This window comes from Platichthys flesus, chromosome 11 (genome assembly GCF_949316205.1).
Source record: "Platichthys flesus chromosome 11, fPlaFle2.1, whole genome shotgun sequence".
Lineage (NCBI taxonomy): Eukaryota > Metazoa > Chordata > Actinopteri > Pleuronectiformes > Pleuronectidae > Platichthys > Platichthys flesus.
This window is the reverse complement of record NC_084955.1, coordinates 5,232,214-5,254,675: the sequence shown is the minus strand read 5'-3', so window position 1 is coordinate 5,254,675 and position 22,462 is coordinate 5,232,214. Positions and strand designations below refer to the sequence as shown.

Genomic DNA, 22,462 nt, shown 5'->3' with positions numbered 1-22,462 from the left:
TTATATTACATTCCAGATACCTATTAATTCGGATGTATTTTGAAAACTGTGCCCACTTTCTTACTTTTGCCAACAACAGGCCACAGACAGTACATTTGTACTTCTAGCCAGGGCTCCACAAAGATCAGACTGCCTGAGGAACAGCTGCAAAAATTCTGGGTGAAATTCTCTGTTAAATAATTAAAAAATCCGACACGGGGCTGCACGAAGTGGCGAGCAGACAGAGGGGGAGAGAGCGTGGGTGAGGCGGAGAAGATGTGTGGCGGGGGTGCTGGTGGTGGTGGTGGTGGTGGGGGGGGGGTGCCCTCCTGACAGTATTATGTTTCCTTGCTTTGTCTGCGGGGGTTAAAAGATGTGGTACATCATTAAGAAGAATATTCAGCGGCGGTGTCACCGAGGGGCGACCTTTCCAACAGGTCATGGATAGTTCACTCTTCACCCCCTCCAACCCCCCACCCTCAGCCCACTAAATACTCTCCCCCCCTCCATCCCCCCACCCCACTCTAGCCTCTGTACACAAAGCCGTAGGTGTGGGTTCAGGGCTTGAATTGTAGTTTTCCGGCGGTGGCCATTTTGATACTTTCCCGTTTTCTTGCCGAGAAAGGGGTCACCGGCAGTGCGAGCTGTTAATTGATTGCCGTGCGCGGCCAAGGTTATCTACAGCGCGACAGGAACCCCGCTCTGCTGCAGTCCTGAAGAACCTTCTGGCACCTATGGATGACTCGGCTTATGTCGACGACACCAACATGTGTTTGTATGCAGATCGAGAGATGGGACTTTGAGATGAAAAACTCGGCCCTATCCTTGAATCATGATGACATTGCTGAATGTCGTGTGTCTCTCCAGTCTCCCCCTGCTCGGTGTTTGTCCCCTCGCCTCCTCACTCGGTCCGCTCCGTGCCTCTTTGGCTGCGTCTCTGCGAACGAGTGTCAGGGTCAGAGGGAAGACGGTCCCCGGTTCATTTGTCTTCATAAGCCTCATTTATTTTTGCAGCCAGATGTGAGCTGACAGACATCACTCAGTGCCCCCCTCCCCACCCACCCTCTTCCCAACTCCCCTTCTTTCTTCCATCAGCACCCTAGAACACGCTCCCCCCCCCCCCCAAATACCCATCCACAGGGAGGTCAGGCAAGCTCCCCGCCGCTGCTGCCGCCTCCTTCCCCCTCTCCCCACCATCAGCATTACAGAAGATGGATGTGTCTTTAAAGCAGAGATTGATTGTGGATATCAGAGTTATGGCGCCATTCATCACGGCTGATATTATTCAGACGAGCGGGATTGAACAAGGAGGTGGGACTCACTGAGCCCATGGGTGGGAGAGTGTGCGCCACTTGTGTGTGTGTGTGTGTGAATGAAGGTGTATATGTTTATGCTCATGTACTGTAAAGCGCTTTTAGCTCCTTAAGTCGGCTTCACTTGGGATTGCTGGCATGTGTTGGCGTCTGCCTGTTTCCTGTCTTTATTCTCATTCGTGTGTGTGTGTGTGTGTGTGTGTGTTTGTATGTGTGTGTGTAAAGCTGTCTACATTGATCTCCAGTGATGTGATCCTCCTTCAGAGTCCGTTCTCACCGGACTCTGATTTACGGCTTCATTAAGAACCTCGTGCTACCTCCCCTTCTTTTTGTCTCCCTCCTTTCGCCAGGTCACTCTCTGAGAGACAGACACACACACACACAAACACTTACATGCACTCTGCGGAGGGAAAGCTGCAACTAAAGGGACTTTTCATCCTGACACTTTGTATAGTTTGTTTCTGTTCTGTTTGTCATCTTTATGAATAATCTCTTATTATTCATCAAGGGCTTAGCACCTCATTGTGCGCCCCCGAGAGTTGAAGTGCTGTGGTGGTTCTGGAGGTGCTTCCCTACCCCCAGGCAGCCCCACTCGGCTGAAAAGAGCCCTCATTGTGTGTGTGTCGTCTTTTATGGCGCTGTCTGAAAGAGAGGGATGCACTCCAGTCGGCATTGAAATGCACGTGGTAAAGCAGCCGGCAGAGCAGGACAAACACCACAGGTTGTAAACGCATTGAAAAGGAGTGTGTGTAGGGGAGTGTGTAAGGTGTGCATGAGGATATGTAAATGTAGGTGTGAGTGAGTGTGTGTGTGTGTGTGTGTGAGTGTGTGTGCAGGCTCCTGACTGAGAGGTTTTCACTCTCTTTACCTCCACTTTTCTCTCCTGATACACTTTGCCACTTACTTTACTCCTTTTTCCTCCTCCCTGTCCACCTGTCTTCTGTAGTCGTTGGAAATGACTGCCTCCAAGTTTTTTCCTGTTTTTAAACCCCCCCCCCCACCACCACCACCACCACCACCGCCATTATCAGGAGTCAAGTCATGCAGAAATGCACGAAAAAAAGAAGGTAATCACACTTTGTGCTGGTGCTTTTGTCGTCAGGCCGTGATGGAAATGGGTCTAAATATGAGATTAGAACCTGCCGGTGACTGATGCTATTAGGCAGATATGCCATAGACTTTACTATCTCCCATGAAGGATTAGCGCAAATTATACTGGGAGACAGGCTTGATTTTTCCTCAGCCTGGCTGGATGTGGGCATTTGAGGCACTCTAAGTTGACAGCGTCTGTCTCTGCTTAGTTCTCCGAGACAGGTTAGGTGACAGCTGATGCCAGGCGAGGGCTTAAAAAGTGTGTATATGTGGGTGTCTATTTGTGTATTGGACGACGCCTGGTCTGTGTGTGTGTGGTATTGTGTGTGTGTGTGTGTGTGTGTGTGTGTGTGTGTGTGTGTGTGTGTGTGTGTGTGTGTGTGTGTGTGTGTGTGTGTGTGTGTGTGTGTGTGACAGTAGGAGAGTTATAAACTGACAGGCGAGCATGTTTGAATGTGATTGCGCGTTAGTGACATTTTCTTTTTTTTTTTTTTACAGAAAACAGGTTCTCTTTGAGTAGGGTGACAATTGCGAAAGGCTAATTTTAAGCTTGGTAGCTTCTTCTTTAATTCTACAAACTCTTATCTAGTGTTATTTTAAATAATTAAACCGTCTGTAAGACTGTCCAGGTGAAGCCGTATTTGTAGCTATGAATAAGTAAGAGAGCCCGGCAGACGTCTGACCAAGTGCTGGATTTCAGCGTTTAAAACCATTTGTAGGACCGCTGATGGAAAAAAAAAAAAAAAAACAGATAACAGGACTCAGAAGTTTCTTTTGTATCCAAACCCTCACTTTGCGTCAGAGGGGTCCATCGTGGCAGCCATCACGTAGTGTGTAATCTGAAATTTGTTTGAAGAATGATGTTGATATAACTGGGGGGAAGGTGGTCGAGGGGTTTGTTCACCTCCCAGGAATGTTTGAGGGAACATGCAAATGCTCCCTGTTTTAGCCCTGCTGTCTCCTCTCGGCCCGCTGATTTAGGAGGGTGACATGTCCTTTAATGTTGGGTAGTAAACTGGAGGGGTGGATTTATAGGCTCAAGCCTTTTTCCCCCCCCCCACTGTCTTTGTCCGCTGGCTCCTCCGTCGACTGTACAAGATACACTCTTACTGGATTTCAGGTGTTTCAAAGCTACAGAAGAGGCCTTAGTGGAGTTGTTAGTTTCTGCTTTGTGCCACGACCAAGTAACACACAGTAGTTGGACAAAGGAAGTTTGAATGGAGCTCACTTGATCCATCAACTAGAATACAGCAATGTCTGGCTGTTGTTGATCGATTTTTTTCTATCTTTTCATCTTGTTATTTGAACCTAAGCTATGCTTGCAGGTGAGGGTAAAATCCCCAGAGCCAGGCTTTATTTTGACTTTGGATCGTCACCAGTTTCAACACACTTATCAAGATCAAATCAACGGAAATGTTGCAAAAATCTCAATGTTAAAGAAAGTGAAAATAAACCAAACTTCACCCAATTCCTGATTCGCATCAATATTGAATGTGTTCTTGCTTGTGTCATGCCCACCCCTCCACAACCATCAGGGAAACTGGCTCGTCTCTGCTCTTTCCTCCTCCTTGCCTCACGAGGTATGATGCACAGCAGTGCTTGGCAGTAAGGACAGGACTGTAACAGGTCAGAGTGTAAAGTTACTCAAATAGCTGTATTGTCAGATAAGTATGGTGTACACTTATATTGTCTCCATGCTGGATTTTGGACGGACGAGTCTGTCCACCTCTGATACGATGTAGGCCGACATTCTGCCTGACTACAGCAGGTGAATATGAATGTGTTAGTCATTTTTTATTTCAGGTGGCTGGTGGCTCAGTGAGGTGTGGGAGGATTTACTCACCACCTCGAGTTTGCAGATTCTGCAGTGCATTGTAGAGCTGCTAAATCTCAAGTAACGTCATAAGTTTGGTTTCCACCAGACTTTTGGAGTTACATAATAAAAGACATTTTATTGTCTAACCTCACAGTAATAGACCAAGAGGGAAAACACACAGCAGTGAAATCTTTTTAGCATGCGAAAAGTCGTAACAGCCCCAGTATCATACTCTTAGAAGCCTGTATCGGTCTCCTCTTTACATGATGCTCCAAATCAGTCTCCTCCTCTCCTCTCCTCAGTTTGACTGATCAGTCCGAGGCCTAGTTTACTGCTGCCAGCATGGGACTTGATGTTCACTTCTCTATTTATTTCCACGGCCCGTGTGTTTTTCCCATATAAAGACAGTCTATGTCCAACCGTGTCACTGCGTGATGGATTGCATAGTCCTCTTCTCTCAGGAAGAGAAAGGGGGGGGGGGGCGGAGGGGTTGGTGGAAAGAAGGGAGGAAAGACGGAAGGAAAGAATGAGTGAGAGAGCAGGGAAGCGGAGTGGTGTGGTGCACCAGTGAAGGACATGGCAGCTTAGCGCTGGCCAAAAAGACTGTGCTGAACACCTGCTCCTGTCTCCAACGCCCCTTCAACCTCCTCATTACCTGTCAATCTATCACAAGGCAGCCAGATCAAATGTCGGCAGCAGCCAGGACTCGCACAGGGAGGGAGCGAGTGAGGCGGGAGGGGGGGGGGGAGCGAGGGAAGACAGGAAGAGAGGGACAGATTGCTTGTCTTCGGAGAGCAAAAAATGAACGGGAAGTAAATGGAGCATCTGTGTGTCCATATCAAAGATGTGTTGATAATTAGGACTTAACTTTGTTCTGAGCGAAATCATTTAAAACTTCTGGAGGTAGTTTGTCATGTTGCTAAATTTAGAATTCTGTGTCGGATGCATGTAAAAGTATTTTAATAACGGTCAATGGGAACTACAAATATTACATGAAGGTCTATGGAGGTAAAGTAAGAAATAAAGTAACACAGAGAAATGTTCAGGTTCAGAATATTATTTAACACATACAATTCCAGATTTATTACTCTGACTGAAAATCAATAATAATTTGTCAGGAGTCACAAGCAGCAGTTTTGAGTTTATTCCAGTAGTACAACACTTCACCTGCCACACAAATTAGTGTTCAGACCCACACTAAACCACCGTCTGGCCTTTGATTGGCGCCTCTGTGTAAAAGAGGTGAATCTGTGACAGACAAGCGCCACTGAGTCGGGGCCCTGTGGTTTCAGATTACAGCGACAATGCTGCCAATGTGTGTGTGTGTGTGTGTGTGTGTGTGTGTGTGTGTGTGTGTGTGTGTGTGTGTGTGTGTGTGTGTGTGTGTGTGTGTGTGTGTGTGTGTGTGTGTGTGTGTGTGTGTGTGTGTGTGTGTGTGTGTGTGTGTGTGTGTGTGTGTGTGTGTGTGTGTGTGTGTGTGTGTGTGTGTGTGTGTGTGTGTGTGTGTGTGTGTGTGTGCTTGTGTGTGCTTAACACAACAAAGTGTACCTGATAATTAGTGTGTATGCAGATACGCTCACAGAGTTCAATAGGTTCATTTTGTGCCAGCAGTGTATGAATTGTGTGTACTGTATAGACGTGTGCGTTGATACATAGCAGTTCTAATTTATACAGTCATCATTGAACGTGTGTGTGTGCCTAAAAGTCAGAAGAATTTGAGCTCATCAAGGTGCCTTCATGCACACATGACCAGTCCCAGCCCTCTATTTCTGTTCCCTTTCTCTCCCTCTCTCTGTATTTCTCAGTGTTTCTCAAGCTCTCTTGCCCTTCTCCTTCCTGTAGTGTGTGAGCTCTGGTGATTTGGGGTAATTATCCTTAGTTGGGTCATCTATCAGGCTGGCCGTTGCTAGGAGATGGAAGCAGCTGGTGCCTGTTGTCATGTCAGAGACGGTGAATCTGTGTGTGTTTGTGCATACTCAGTGTATGTTTGTGTGTTTCCCAGGATTTAGGTGAAGATGTGAAGATTGCATGTGTAGGGTTAGGTGTGTGTGTGTGTGTATGTGCGTGTGCGTGTGTGTGTGTGTGTGCGTGTGCGTGTGTGTGAAGTGGTCCATCCTGATGTTGGGATTTAAAAGCGCAGGTGCTGTTGGAGGAAAGGAGGAAGAAAAGGAGCCGATAGATGGAGGGAAGGATTAAGGGGGAGGAGGGAGACTCAGGTGAGGGTGGGGTCAGAGGTTGAAAGAGGCCAGGTGGACTTTGTGTGGGTGTGTGTGTGTGTGTGTGTGTGTGTGTGTGTGTGTGTGTGTGTGTGTGTGTGTGTGTGTGTGTGTGTGTGTGTGTGTGTGTGTGTGTGTGTGTGTGTGTGTGTGTGTGTGTGTGTGTGTGTGTGTGTGTGTGTGTGTGTGTGTGTGTGTGTGTGTGTGTGTGTGTGTGTGTGTGTGTTTGGAAGGAGTGGGCAGCTTAAAAGGTACAGGTGTGTGTGTGTGAGCTAGCTGTATGATACATTTATCCAGGCAGATGGAAGTTGGAAGAAGTCGGGCCTGGGGGAATAGTTTTAGTGCCTGTGAAAATTGCAAGATTGAGTGTGTGTGTGTGTGTGTTGGGGCGTTGGGGCAGGGGGTGTCTATTTCCTATTGGCAGGTGAGGGTTCCACAGATGGGTGCTCGTTCAGATCCCCGCTGTGGGGGCTTATTTGCCCTGTTGTAATCCATTGTAACCCATTGTGCTGTCGCTGTCTCAGGTTACATGATCTAAGCACGCCATTCATGTTCAAGCAAACATGAACACCCCCCCCCCCCACATCACAGACACACCCACATTGAAAGGTCAACTGCAACCGTCGTTGTCTTAACACTGCGTTTAGTGAACATATGGGAGATTCCAAAGACGGAGCGGGAGATTATGATCAGTTCTTTTTTCTGCCAATGTGATCAAACGGCAAAAGAAGCAACACTGAGAAGACACAATACTTGTAAATCCAGTAAATAAGCAATCCTGTTAATTATCAGATTAACATGAAAGTAAACAACTACGACATTATGATTAGCTAATTTAAATTACAACCAATAAAGAATTATTTATCTTCTTTAGCAGGGAAGTAAAATAAATTGATAATAATAATTCTAAAAAATTATGCTGACAAATTCACAGTTATCAAACTAATTAGAAAATGTTTTGGAGAAATAAACACCAGTACTGTTCACACTGTGGAGCAGCTGACGGAACTGTGGAGCTCTCCTTTCTGCATCCCAGTAGTTTCACTAGAAGTTTTATGTGCTCAACCTGTTGGCAGGTCTGTAAACGGCAGCTGGATGTTAGCCACACATCCATAAGAGACGCGGTAACTGTAAATACAACCTCCACTCCCAGCGTTCCATACCGGCCTAATTAGCGCCACTTAGCATTTGTCATTGCGTTTAGGGGTGAAGATTAGAAACACCTCTCAATTAATCTGCAATCAGCCTGTTTGTTAATTAGCTAACCTGTTCTAAGTGGCCTTCGGGGCTCTCGTGTAATTAGCTAAGCTGCTGGGAAGCAGGCCTGTGTATTGACATTGACCTAGAGCACACACACACACACTTACACAAGTACATATATACTGAAAGACACAATTTTGTAGTCATCACCAATCATGGTCAAGAGGGACAAGAACCTCTGGCTGCCAATAAATTAAAGACAAGCACACCTTCTGCACTGTGTTCCAGGAAAACAAACAAATGCAAACACACGCACACACACACACACACACACACACACACGCACACGCACACACACACACACACACACTTCTTAACAGACTTTATTTGTAGTCGCAAGTGTGCCAAGCTGATCCAAATATACATATTTGCACATAGTCATGCTCGCAGCGATACACTTACCCCGATTATTGCTCTCCTCACTCTAAACCTGCCTCCCTCAAAAGCATTCGTAGACGAGGCAGTTGGGGGGGGGGGGGGGAAACCCAAACTGTACTCCCCAATGCACGTACACTCTTTAGAACATTTCATCCGTTTCAAGTGCAACAACATTCCCCCCAAAATGAACAGCTTCTCCATTGCCGTGTTGAAGCACTCTCTTTTTTTTCTTGCTCACTTCAAAGCCATTTGTTTACTCTGCTGCCTCCTGACATTGTCTGTGGTAATTAAAGGAGCGCACCGAAATTTATGGTTTAATTATACAGGCCTTGTTATGCAGAGAGGACCAGGATGGGCTGATATGCTCAATAAAAATAAATAAATTCCATACGGGTTTATTGAACCCTGCGTTCGCATGCGAGGTTGCACTCGTTCCAGCCACTCAGGTGTGTGTCTTATTGTGTTTGTGTGTTCAAGTGTGTATGCATATGTGTGCTTGTTTATTTATGTATGTATTGCCTCGCAGGACAGCAGCAGCAGCAGCTTGGTGCACAAGTGTTGAGTGGGTGAGGATGAAATTAAAAAAAAAAAAGGAAAAAAGAAAAGCCGGATGAATTGCAATCGATTGGCGCTGGTTCACTGTATTGATCCCCCAGCATGTTAAAGCCTGGTGTACTCCATGAAACACACTCAGTCAGTCAGTGTGGGTTCACCCCCTCCCCTCCTCACTTCACTTCCCACCCCCTGCCCCCTCTGCCCCTTCGCCAGCTAACACACGGCTGGATACTGTAAATGTCTCTCTGTGTCGTTACCCCATGCATGTGTAAAAAGCAGAGACGATAGTGCTCACAGCCGAAGCTTTATAAGCCAGAGAGAAAGTGAAAGTTTGTGTGTGTGTGTGTGTGTGCTGAGTGTGTGTGAGTTTTGGTTTTGTGCATGCACAGTAATGGAGAGTGATCTTGGCTGTGGCCCACAAGCTGCTTCTCTGAACTGATCTTTGAGTTGGGTATAAAAAGCGCTTGCTCTATAAATAAAACAGCAGCACCTTTCACACTCGCTCTCTCATACTTGCACATGCACAGACACACACACAAACTCGCACTCACACACACACATACACACACACCTACACACACACACACACACTCACACACTTTCTCCACTATTTCTGTGGGGACACCCATGAAAATAATGCATTCCCTGGAACTTTATGCTAGCCCTAACCACCATGACTAAATGCCTGACCTCAACCCTAACCCTCAATGTAACCTAAATCTAAATGTAACACAAACCCTTAAAACTACTTCTTTAACTTCAAAACCTGTGTATAACCACACTGGTTTTAGATGTCAGGTTCGGCTTCTCGTATGAACGGTAAACTGCGGCGCTCTCACACCTCGCTGTCTGGCCAAACTAACGCATTCACCCGTCACTGCGGATCGGAGCTGGAACTGATTAAAACCCGTGTCCACTGCAGAATCAGTTGACCCGGGAGTGAAGGCCGATTGAATCCACTCCATAGCAGACAAACGCAAGATGTTACTGGGTGTCGGTGGAATTTTCAACCAGTGGAAAAGGGGTTATGGTCTTAACCCTCAACATTCCTTTTGGATTTTCCCCCTGCTCTTACACAATCATTTACACAAAAACATTCACATAACCCCCCCATCAATCCATATATCAATCCCTACAGGTCAGACAGAAGGATGTCTGTGGGACATATTGACATATTTACATGAGAGCATGACCTCTGCAAGCTTAGCACTGGACACCTGTCCGACCTTTGACACCAACCTTGCTTAACAGAACAATAATCCAATTAGATGGATGCCTCACATGTTTAGATATTCAGCTGATGCAAGTAAATTGTGGCAAGAAACTGATCAATATATTCCTCAAAGCTATTTTTAAGGCATGAGCTCCGGAGACTGTCTTCACAATTCTCCGGTCAGATGTGTTCACAAAATCACAAATGTCAGAGGGTGCCTTTCAGGGGTAGCACATGTGTTTACAGCACATTGACAGCGGCATCTGCCCTTATTACTAAAAGCTCTATAATGTCATTGACTTCCTAAATTTACATCTTTGTCTGTGTCTTCTATGTGTACAGCATTTCTATACCCAGAGTTTTAAGTTGGGGGTTGGCTGGAGAAACCTGGGAGAAAGTCCGGGGCTTCTGACTTGGCTATTTCTGTTCTTAAATACAGCCCCTCCGTAGAATGTCAGGAGATTATCCAGAGTTCAGTGGATATCTTAAATCATAAATCCACTTGCCAACAACCCTCAACCTGAACCTCTCTGGTGAGAGAACAGTCTTTTCTTCCATCTTAATCTGGCCAGGAATTGTCAGGATATGGACCAAAGTGTTGGAAAGGCGAAGATGACAGATAATCCAACATGCTCTGCTGCTAGCAAGGCCAAACCCACTACAAACTGCTCCCGAGAAGATCAGCGCCGTGACTTTACATAATACCACTGGGCTACTGTATCTCAACCAGACTGAGAGTGTTTACATGGAGCCGACAGTGCCAGCCATCACCGGGAAGCCTGGTGGTTGACTCGCTGAAAATCTGCCAATAACACAAAATTTCAACACTTAGTCCCGTTTGCGCAGCCCTTAATCACATCCACACTGCTTTCTACGTCAGTCCATTATGTAGCTATATGTCTGAAGAACAACGTGTCCCATCCGCGGCCGTCTGCTCCGCTCAACTCAGACTTGAAGTGTTTTGAAATGGGGTGGAGAGGGGGGGGCGAGAGATAAATTGGTACAGCGAGCTGGAATGCTGCAGCAGTTATTTAAGGCCCTGTAGGTGCTGCCTAGGCCTTATGCTCCCATTATTCCGCTTGGGAGGGGCCCATGTGGGCATGTGAGCCGGGCTGGAGATGAGGAGGAGGAGGAGGAGGGTGGGAGAGAAGGAGAAAGAGGTTTTGATGGAGGGGAGTGAAAGTAGGAAGGTAGCTGACGAATTATTTTAAGGAGAGCCCCCCTATCATGCAATGGAGGAATTTTAAGAGCGGAATACTTGGGAGAAGCCTGAGATGAGATGAGAACGAATTCGTTTCCAAAGAAAATGATCGCCTTCACCCTCAATATCCGGCTCATTCACCGTCCTCTCTGCATAATTCATCTCGTCAGATTTTGAGGTGTGACAGAGTATGATTCATGAACTCCTGAACTTTTCAGGTGATAGCTTCTTTTATGTTCCAGCTTCTCAATCATTTCCATGTCATTGCCCTTCATTAGATCCTGTGCGAGGAGATTCCTCATGAATATGTGTTTTGTTGCTCGTTGATTTTTCAACAACTTAAATGTACTAAAATATGACTTTCCCCCTTTTCAGACTTTTGTCGGCTGCATGAGTTTAAAGAAAAATCTTTACTCTTCCACATAGCTTAATATTTATCCTTTGAGAAAACAAAGCCCACATACAGCTTTGTTGTTAGCTCCGTGTCTCTTCCTCTCTCTTGTTCCTCCTCCTCTTTCTCTCTTCTCCTCCCTATCTGTACAGTCGCTTGTCAAACTGAGGCCTGTGTTCCTGATCAGGGCATTGCTCTCATGTTAGCCGCTTCACGGGAAGCACATCCCAGCATTCCCTCTGACACGCCGGCAGCAGCATTACCATAATTGGCTTTTCTACATGACGGGACAGAGGAAATAATAATGTCATTTTATTTACAGCCCTCTTGTCCCGGTCCGAGAGCTATCACCCCCCTCCTTCCTCTTCCATCCTCCCTCTTCCCCGCCGCACTTTCTCCCCTCTGCACATTCGCTGACATACACGCCTCCTCTGCCTCCCCCCTCCTCCTGTATCTCATCTCTCTCCCCTCTCCCCGTGCAGGGCGTGAGTCTCGTTCTGCCACAGTGTGTAGGTCAAGCGATGGCTTTTTGATCAGCTCCTGTCCAAAGCCATCAGGGTTGAGAGGCACGTAATGGAGAGCAGGGTGACAAACAGAATCTGGGGAAGGAATAAGACTGCCAGTTTCCTATTAGAGGCCGGCCTAAACGGCCTCTGCATCCCCAATCCCGAACCGCCACCACCCCCCCGCCATTCTCCGCCGCGAACCCTCTCCTGCACTGCCTAAATCACATGAGTGAAGGGGCCTGTGATTGGACATTAGTGCCGCAAATGACTGCCGTGATTGCCCCTCTTCCCAAACTCACATCAAATAAATAAAGAAATGTGTGTAAATAAATAGAAGGAGGGGTGTTGGAGAAATGGGGCTGGTGGTGGAGGTGTCTGTGAGGGGAAGCTGACTGGTCTCATCCCCTTCTTTCCCCTCTCTCTCTCTCATTTCATCGCCTTTCTGCCTTTCTTATCTGGTTTGTTTGGCTTTGACAGCGGCCAAATGGTGAAGCTCTGTGAGCCTGACAGAGAGTTTTATTGATTTAACAACCAGCAGACTCTCAGCAAAGAAAAGGGAGAAGGCAAAAAAAGGGGTAGGGCAGAGAAAGATAGCAAAGTTTTGAAAAGGAGTGATATGTTTCTGCTGTACTCCCTGCCAAAGGGCTGGCGTGTCCGCTGGTTGTATTTCGTTTGGTATCATTTACAAAAATCAAGTCATACACAGTGTCAAGCCGTGTGTGAGGGAGAATGTTTTAGAGATGATCTGTGCTCATAGGTCGATCACGTTGTCCCATTATGAGGCCCAGCTTTGTGCCGAGGCGGGACACAGGGCGTTTACCACAGTCTTTTCATCAGAAAACTGTCTGTCTGTTCTGCACAGCAGGACTGCACCCTCTCAGCTCTGTCTGCTCTCTGAGAACCAGTGTTATGGGAGCCAACCCGGTCACAGATTGCGATTGCAAAAACGCTGGTAACACATGCAGCATTCTCTAATCTTTAAGTACAGATCAGAATCAAGGGTGTTTCATCTGTACTTTACTTTAAAACTCTCATTTGAATTATTATAATAATAAGTGAAATGGAGGAGAACAAGACACATTTGAGCTTTTTAAAAGCTCTTATATTAAATCAAATAAGGGTCTGTCGCCCAAAGTATATTTGGTAGACATGAAAACCTTTGATAACGCCTGCTTTACAGCAGGATAGGTGTCTATGTCAAATCAATTTGCATTATGAATTTTTAAAAGGACTCTTGATAACATCCAAAGGGGCTACTTCAAACCCTCCACGTGTTTTATGTTCCTTTTTATTAATGGCATATTAACCGTATGTGTGGGTATTGGGAGATCAGGGATGCACTTGGATGCTAATTCCTGCTTCCTTGCTTCATGTAGTCGGTGATCTGGCGTGGCTGGTGCGGGTTTGATCACTGCTGCTTCTGACAGTGAGTCTGCAGTGCTATCCTGGCCACGCTGCCGCCTGTCTCCTTGATGGCAGCACGTCCCCGAGCAAAAGTGACAGGCGCTTTGGCGCCCGTGCAGATGGCCCTGCTCACAGCCATCACCCACTCGGCAAACCAAACCGCCAGGGACGGCGCGCCAGCCCTACTCCTTCTCGAGCCTGCCCCTTGCTGCTGGTGTTGCGCCGCATATGTGCATCCAGGGCAGGAGAAGGAGCTTAATCTGATCGCCAGTCAGAATCACACATCTTCAAGTTGCACTGAAAGACAGATAGTGTTGATATGCAATTCTTAAGATTTTTAACGTCCTAACGCTCCAGATTTGAACATCCTGTCCGAATGAAAGCAGCATCTCAAAACAGATGGCGAGATCATTTATATATCAGACTAACGTTAGCCACGTTTGTCACTAGTATTGTGCATCTATGGTTTGCAAAAGCATCCACTTGCTGCCTGTGATTTTTACAGATGTCTGTGTCTGCCAGTCTTTTGTCTGTGTGCTTTTGATATCTCCCTCTTTGTTGTTTCCATGACAACATGGCAGGACAGGCATTGATTGACAGGGATCGTCAAAGGGTTCCCTGGCGACCTGTTCATCGCTCGAAGCCCCTCCCTGCTGCAGTCTGTGTTTTGTCACTCACCCAGGGATATTTCTGATCTGCTGCTTCTCATTCCTGCTGTCTTTGTGTGTGTGTGCGTGCGTGTGTGTGTGGTTGTGTGTGTGTGTGTTTATGTATTAAGCACCACCAGCTATTGGGGTTTAGCTACCTTTTGGCTGCAGTGACTCACATAGGTAATTCCTACTGTATGTTTGCACTGTTAGTGATTGGATAGCCGTTCTGCAGGATGCTTTGTATATTAAACGGCTGATACGTATATTGATAGTCTCCTGTTCCGGAAGCGGGCTAGCGAGGGGGAAGGCAGTGTAACAGAAGACACTCTGCAGATGTGTTGTAGAGAGTACAGCACATAATGCTAATCTGCTGTGTTAGGGATTTTCAGGAGTTTTAGAAACTGTCTCGGTCTCAGTCTGTCAGTGGGATTGAAGCGCAGCCAGGTTCTCCTGTAGTGCTCTCATTTCACTGAAATCCTGTCAGGCGTTAGGGGAGTATGTTGCTCATTTGGCGAGGAGTGTATCAGTAGCGCACAGCAAACTCAAGACTTATAGGCAATATTATGGTCGAAGGGTTCGGCTTTGCACTGTACGAGCAAACATGTATGAGCTGAGCAGAGTGCAAAAGGTACACACATAGGGGAGGTGAGCATGCGGGCAAACACTCGTTCGCAAACAGGCACTTACTTAGGCACACACACACACACACACACACACACACACACACACACACACAGTCACAGTTGATGGTGCAGCTGCTCACCTCCCCCCACCCATCTCCTCTCAGGCAGCAGTAAATGGTGCCAGTGTATATATATCAGGTATTATGTCCACTTAGATTATGATATGACAGGTTAGCGTGCCGTTTGAAGCTGACAGCACATCTGTTTCATCAGGAGAGACTGATACTGGCATCTAGGACACACATCTCACCATGCAGGAAGGAGATAAAGGAAGAAGCTAGGGGGCCGTCTTTCCTGTCTCCCTGCCTCCCTCACCCTCTGTCTCTCTCTCTCCCTCTCTCCTTTTTTCCATTTTCTCTTACAGCCCCTCTGCCCGCCCACCAAACCCACCAGCTCCTGCTCACTTTTTCTTTCTCCTCCACGTTTTCCTTTTCATTCACTTGTTCTCCCCTTAACCACCTCCTGTCTATCCTACTTACTGATACTCCCCAGCATACAATTACACACACACACACACACACACTCAGTCTAGCCTTCTCTCTTATACTGTATGTCTTCATGTAATTTACTGGTAAACCTGTTACATCTGAGCCTTCCTTAGATCCCTTTCCCCACACCCTAAATTGTCATCACGTGTGCCCTTTCTTCTGTCACTTTGTTAAGCATTGGGTTTGCCATTTTGGATCACAGAACAGTAGTAGATTGTGCAGATGCATAAACTGTCTGTCCGGGAGTCCTTTCTTCAACAGTCACTCTAGTATTCTCGATCTTAGCACTATTGTATTACTAGTTCCTGCTTTTAAGCCGAAATGAAAATGAACCTTTTGTTTTTCGGAGTGGGTTAGAAATGGATGTGTTATCTCCAGGGTAGCATTTTGTTTCTTCCCCTGCTCAATCAGTTACATAACATGAACATGTGAGAAACTGAATTTCATGGACTGGATGAGTGAGAGGCAATAAAGCTCGGGGAAGAAAAAAAAAAGAGGGAGAAAGGGGGAGTTGAACATGTAAGCATGCAGCTGGCTAACAAGGCCAAACAGCCAGTCATTTCCTGGGGAACATGAGGCATGTGTGGAGGAATAGGGAGTTGGGAAGGAAAAGGACAACTGTCAGAAGCTCAGTGATTTATTTTTCCCTTGGAGGCTTTTTTCACCACTGGCTTTCAGAGCCACATGTGTGTAAAATACACACTAACTCATGCATCCATGCATACAGACACACACACACACACTCACTGGATGAGAATAAAATCTTACATTTCCTATCACTGAGTATTCACTCCATGTTATTTTGACAGTGGTCCTGTTAGTGTGCTGTAAATTTTTAATTTTACTGAGCTGACCTCTTTTTTTCTCTCTCCCTTCCTTTCTCCTCTTTTTGTCTTCTTTCCCTCTGTGCTCCAGCGTACGTGCCCGGGGACGAGTTTAAGGCAGCCCCACAAGATGAGGAAGAGCACCTGCAGGATGACGGCCTCTCGTTAGATGGCCAGGACAATGAGTTCCTGTGCAACGAGGAAGAGGAAGATGTGGATGGAGGCCAGCCGCCGAGCTACAGAGACTCTCCACTCAGCAATGGCACTAACCCTGATGCCGGGTATGGGTCTCCACTCAGTGATGCCAGTGACCGACTTACAGACTTCAAGAGCACCTCTTCAACAGACGGTCAGGAGAGGGAAGGCACAGCTTTACCCTTTCGCCCCAACAACGGCCTCTCTTTCCAGGATAGCCTGGCACAGATGAAAGCCGTCTATGCAAACCTCATCTCAGATGCCTCCTGGTCCAGCATCACAATGGATATCATGAAATCTAAGCCTGCTGCGGCAGGCAGCGTCAACAGTGCCCTCACCTCTCCGGAGCCAGCCTCTACTGCCTCTGTCTCTACAACCCCAACCATAAACAAAAGTAGTGCGGTCAACATTGTTAGCGGTCACCACAACGGTAGGAGCTCCAGCTCCAATGTTAACCACACAGGCAGCGCAAGTGCCAATACTAACGGCACAGCAGCTAGCTCTGTTGGCAGCCACAGTGCAACCAGCAGCAGTGGGGTCAGCAGTGCTGCAGCCAGTAACGGTGGTGGTGTAGGCTATGACTGGCACCAGGCAGCACTTGCCAAAACTTTTCAGCAGAACCCATACCACCTTCTACCAGAGCCCAGCCTCTTCAGCACGGTGCAGCTCTACCGGCAGAACAACAAGCTGTATGGTTCTGTTTTCACTGGGGCAAGCAAGTTTCGCTGCAAAGACTGCAGCGGTGCCTATGACACTCTGGTAGGTTTGACAGTTCACATGAATGAGACGGGCCATTATCGAGATGATAACAAGGACAAAGAGGAGGATCAGGGAAAGCGCTGGTCCAAACCACGCAAGCGCTCTCTGATGGAGATGGAAGGGAAAGAGGATGCTCAGAAGGTGCTGAAGTGCATGTATTGTGGCCACTCATTTGAGTCTCTGCAAGATCTCAGTGTTCATATGATCAAGACCAAGCATTACCAGAAAGTGCCTCTCAAAGAACCAGTGCCAGCCTTGGCCACTAAACTGCTGCCCAGTTCAGCTAAAAAACGAGCTCTCCAAGATGCTATAGTTTCGCCATGCTCCCCAGACTCTCTCCATGCTGGTATCGGTGGTGGCAGCATATCCCTTGGGGATGGTGGCAAAGACACAAAAGCCGCACCAAACCCTTACGTTACGCCAAACAACCGCTATGGCTACCAGAATGGTGCGAGCTACACATGGCAGTTTGAGGCTCGTAAAGCCCAGATCCTCAAATGCATGGAGTGTGGGAGCTCCCATGATACACTGCAACAGCTGACTGCCCATATGATGGTCACAGGTCACTTTTTGAAGGTCACAAACTCTGCATCTAAGAAGGGCAAACAGCTATTCTTTGATCCAGTAGTGGAAGAAAAGTTTCAGTCTATCCCATTGCCACCGACCACAACCAGACTCCCTGTTCCCAGTATTGTAAAGTCACAGCCTGTCTCCCCTGCGCTCTCCTCAGCCTCAGAGGAAAAGAGGGAAGGAGGTGAGGATGAAAATGTTGATGGTAGTGAGCCATTGGTGAAAAAAATTAAGGAGGAAAAAGACGACTCAGGTGAAAAATCTGAGAATGACGGCACATCATATAAATATCTTAGAGAGGAAGATCTTGAGGAAACCCCCAAGGGGGGTTTAGATATTCTTAAATCACTTGAGAACACAGTATCCAGTGCCATCAGTAAGGCCCAGACAGGGACACCCACATGGGGTGGCTACCCTAGCATTCATGCGGCCTACCAGCTGCAAGGTGCAATGAAAAGCTCAACTACTGTCCTGCCACCAACTGTACAGAGCGTCCACAGGCAGCCAATGTATAACAGTGGGTTACGTGGCCTGGTGGGTGACCCCAACTCAGTCATCCACTCGCCTCGGAGCCCTTCCTCCCCGACCCCCCTCAGGAGCAATGTCACTGCCATGGAGGAGCTTGTGGAGAAAGTGACAGGGAAAGCTGCCACTGTGAAGAAAGAAAAGGAGGAGAAGATGGTGAGCCTGGAACGATGCCGACCCTCATCGTTAGTAAAATCCCCCTCTCCTGCACTGAGAGAGCAAAGAGAGCAATTAATATCTCCAAATGACCTTTCTGTAGGTAAACCCTCTGGTATGCGAAGTAGAAGCCCAGGCAGTGTGGACTCTGAGCTCATTTGCAAGAGGGAGCCCAAAGAGAGCCCAGTAGATGGCCACAACAACCATTCAAAGAATGGCTCAGAGGCTTGTCAGTCCCCAGTAACTAACGGCAACAGTCTTGGCATCATCACTGATCACTCGCCAGAAATTCCTTTCATCAACCCTCTCAGCGCACTCCAGTCAATCATGAACACACACCTGGGCAAGGCCTCCAAAACAGTAAGCCCAGCTGCTGATCCACTATCTATGCTTTACAAAATCAGCAATAGCATGATGGAAAAGCCAGCTTTCAACCCCACTCCTCAGGGCAAGCAAGCTGAGCCCACCAACCACTATCAATTGTATGATAACTGTGACCAACCCATAGACCTGAGTAAAAATAAGTCTGCCACAAACTCCAACAACAATAATAACAATAGTACCAATGTGCTCTTGACCAACAATAGCATAAACGGTAACAAACCCCTCATTTCCCTCCCTGACTCAGTCTCCTCACCTCACAGAGAGAATGCTCTAATGGACATCTCTGATATGGTAAAGAACCTCACCGGCAGACTGACGCCCAAATCTTCCACTCCCTCGTCCATTTCGGAGAAGTCCGATGCTGATGGCAGTGCATTTGAAGACGCCCTAGAAGACCTCTCTCCGGTGCAGAAGAGGAAAGGGCGGCAGTCCAATTGGAATCCCCAGCACCTTCTCATCCTCCAGGCCCAGTTTGCCTCCAGCCTGAGGGAGACACAAGAGGGCCGCTACGCCATGACTGACTTAGGCCCTCAGGAAAGGGTCCACATCTGTAAGTTCACTGGCCTCTCCATGACCACCATATCCCACTGGCTAGCTAATGTCAAGTACCAGCTGAGACGGACTGGGGGCACCAAGTTTCTCAAGAACATGGACTCATGCCAGCCTGTGTTTCTCTGTGGTGACTGTGCCTCCCAGTTCAGGACTCCCTCCTCCTACATCAGCCACCTGGAGTTTCACCTGGGCTTCAGCATGAAGGACCTGTCCAAGCTGTCAACTGAGCACCTACGGGAGCAGCAGGCTGCCTCAAAGGTGATCACAGACAAAATGACATTCGGCAGCCCCCTGTCAGCATTGACCACGCCAGAGGACGACATAGGCTCTGTGTACCAGTGCAGACTTTGCAATCGGACATTCGTCAGCAAACACGCAGTCAAACTGCACCTCAGCAAGACCCACGGCAAGTCTCCAGAGGACCACCTGGTGTTTGTCACGGCTTTGGAGAAACTGGAGAAGCTAGACAAGATGGAGAAGGTTTAAGCGGAGTCTCGTGCTGACGGTAGAGACTGACAGCTGTGTAACTGACTAGAATTTCATTGCACTAAAATGACATTGTTCACAGTTGCTGCACTGGGCCAAACTGAGCCGCCAGAAAAAAAATCGGTCTTATTGTTTTTTCGTTGTGATAACTGCCTGACTGGACCATGTCTTTTCATGTTGATTTTTGTTTTGCCAAGCTTTTTTTTTACACTTATTTTGTAATATATTTATATGCTATTTGTCTGATCTGTGCATGTATTTGAGTGAATCAAGGTTAAACACAAGATTTTAATCTTTTCATGGCAAAAATACAACTACTGCTTCAATGGTTAAAGTTGTGAGTGGAGAGAATTGGTGGAAGAGAAAACTGTATATTACTTGATATGAAGAAGATGAAAATTAAATGTATACACCAAAAGAATGAAAGACTACCCTGAAAGACTGAAGTAGCACCTTAGACAGTTGAATTTGTAAAGAGAACATGTTTTGAAATATCTTGCATTTGTCAAAACCAGATTGATTTTTAAAAGATCAAGGATTATCATTTCCCCCCTCTCTCGTTTCTTTGGTTCCTGTCACTGCAGTGTTTTTGATGATGAATGGCCTGCTCATAAACCTGCCAATGTATTAGAAAAAAAAGACCAAGTGAACATTTGGAAAAACGTAAATGCTGCTTTTTTGGTTATGAGTCAATCAGTGAAAATTAATGGCCGTCAGTATGCAAGTTTGCTGAAAACACTTTTCCTTGTTGTGAAATATCACCTTATAGCAATTTTCCAGTTGTATGGTTTGTTACAACTTTCTCTTTCTAAATTGTGTCGCTTTATTCAACTGTAAAGAGGAAAGTCTGTTACATGTTAATGATTAGCAGTGAACTGTCAGTACTCCATAAAACATATCTTACCATTTGAAACTGCTCAACATTCTTTGTATCTTAAGGTGTGTGCATTCTCTAACTTTTATATCGTCATTTTATATACAAAAATGATAAAAAAAATAAAAACAGATGGTGTATATAGATATATGCTGTAGAGCTACAAATGTCCTTTTCTAAAGAAAAATACAAATTTAGCTTCTTTGGCTTGGTTTACAGAAATGATTTTAATTATACTTGCATCCAATTTGATGCATGAAATGGTGTGGAAAATAAATAAGCGATGCACAATGACTATACATTTCAATGTTTTATCAACAATATTGTAAAGAAAAAAAAACTTTTTAGCACCGATTAGTTTGTTTCATTTCTTTCTCAATTGTAAAATAAACCCCAAAGCAGTTGTTAACAGTCGTACATTTTTGGTTGTGTGTTCATTTGTCATGGTGGTGCACCGAATTCAACGTCTATAAAAACTTAAAGCAATCACACCCTTATCAAATCCCCAATCTCTGCTGGAGGGTTTCTGTTCTCTTCCCTTCGGCTGCACTTATCATTGCAGAGGTGAGACTAGGAAAAAAAAAATCCTTGTGTCACTATTTTTACATCTTTTGCAACAGACCTGCTTTTATGTTTGCAAAGTTTTAAGAGAAAAAGAAAAAAGTCACTGGTGTCATACTTGTAACTGATGACTGAGCCACATCATACTGCCGATGATTCTAATGATGAAGATGACGGGGATGATAAGCCTGTGAGGGTGTCTATTGTACTGTGAGAAACCCATGCTAGGCTTGTGACTGGCCTTCGGAGGGCCAGTTCTGAAAGAATCAGTGTTATACTGTATTAATGATGGCAGTGTGCTTTTGCCTGTCTTCTTGGAACAAAATCAGATGGGTGTCTGTTCTGCTTGATATAGCCTCCTGACTGGCCACACTGAACCAACCAATAATTCACAGAACTATTCAGATGATACACAAGCAGCAAGCTTTCGATCTATCTCATCAGCTGCAAGAGAAAACACACTGCAAATCGTTGGGCTCTACATTTATATTTTTGTTTGATACTTTTCTTAGGGATGCTATAAGTTATATAAAATTAATGTGCTGGCTATAATTAAATATAAATTTGGTATTTCAGATACAGTTTGTCAACATTGGCCAGATGTTGGCTGCTTAATTCATCATATGTGTACAGTAAATTACATACTTTTAACACAGGTTTGTCTGTATATATTAAAAAAATCCGGATGAAGTGTCACTTCAGTGTTGTCAGTATGTACAATGTTACTTGCTGAATCCACAGCCAGCGTGTGGTTATTTGAACTCAGTCAAAAACTATGCAGCCTGTTAGAGACAATCTTTTCCTTTTCCACTTCATTGAGTTTGTTTCCATCTCCTCAAAATGGATGTGTGCATAGTTGCTTGCAGAGCAAGACAGATTAGTGCACCTTTTCGACATATCAAACAGGTTCTTAATCGTCAGAGTCTCGTCGTCTTTTAGTTTCACTTTGTTTGCAGCTTTTTCCCTTTTCTGTGAGCTCTTGCTTTATCTCACGTTCCATTTATCCAACTTATACAACAGACTTCACATTGAGCTGAATTAAGAGATTAATGTATTTTATTATCTAAAAACACTGACCTCTGGATGACCCTGAACCAAAGGTAAGCAGCGAGTTGTGGGGTTTTCTTCCTCGGGCCGCCCTGCAGGTACGGCGTCCGCATCAGGAATTTGATCTCTCATCTCGCCCTCACGTCTCAAGTTTCTGATTGAGAACTTACAGAACGAGCCTTTGTGTGGATGAAGCCATGCTGCAGTGTTATGACTTCCATTCCTCACACTCACAACATGTCTCGTGTTGGCTGAGTCAGTCACACACACTCACTCGCGAGCCTATATTAGCATGAGTGTCTTTGTGCAATTACACACCTCCTCGATCTGGCTGCACCTCGCTGTGTTGATACACGGATTCAGTGACAAAGGAAACACAGGCAG

At 46.1% G+C, this 22,462-nt stretch overlaps 1 protein-coding gene across 2 annotated transcripts in view; it reads left to right on the top strand.

Moving 5' to 3' along the window:
* The window catches only part of LOC133964648 (teashirt homolog 1-like), a 37,204-nt gene extending 16,320 nt beyond the window's left edge, over positions 1–20,884 (top strand). For both annotated transcript variants that reach the window (XM_062398851.1, XM_062398850.1), the window contains exon 3: positions 16,061–20,884. In XM_062398851.1, coding sequence (XP_062254835.1) covers positions 16,061–19,596 — 3,536 coding nt within the window. In that variant the 3' untranslated portion in view covers positions 19,597–20,884. The remainder of the gene's footprint in view (positions 1–16,060) is intronic.
* The last annotated feature ends 1,578 nt before the right edge of the window (positions 20,885–22,462 follow it).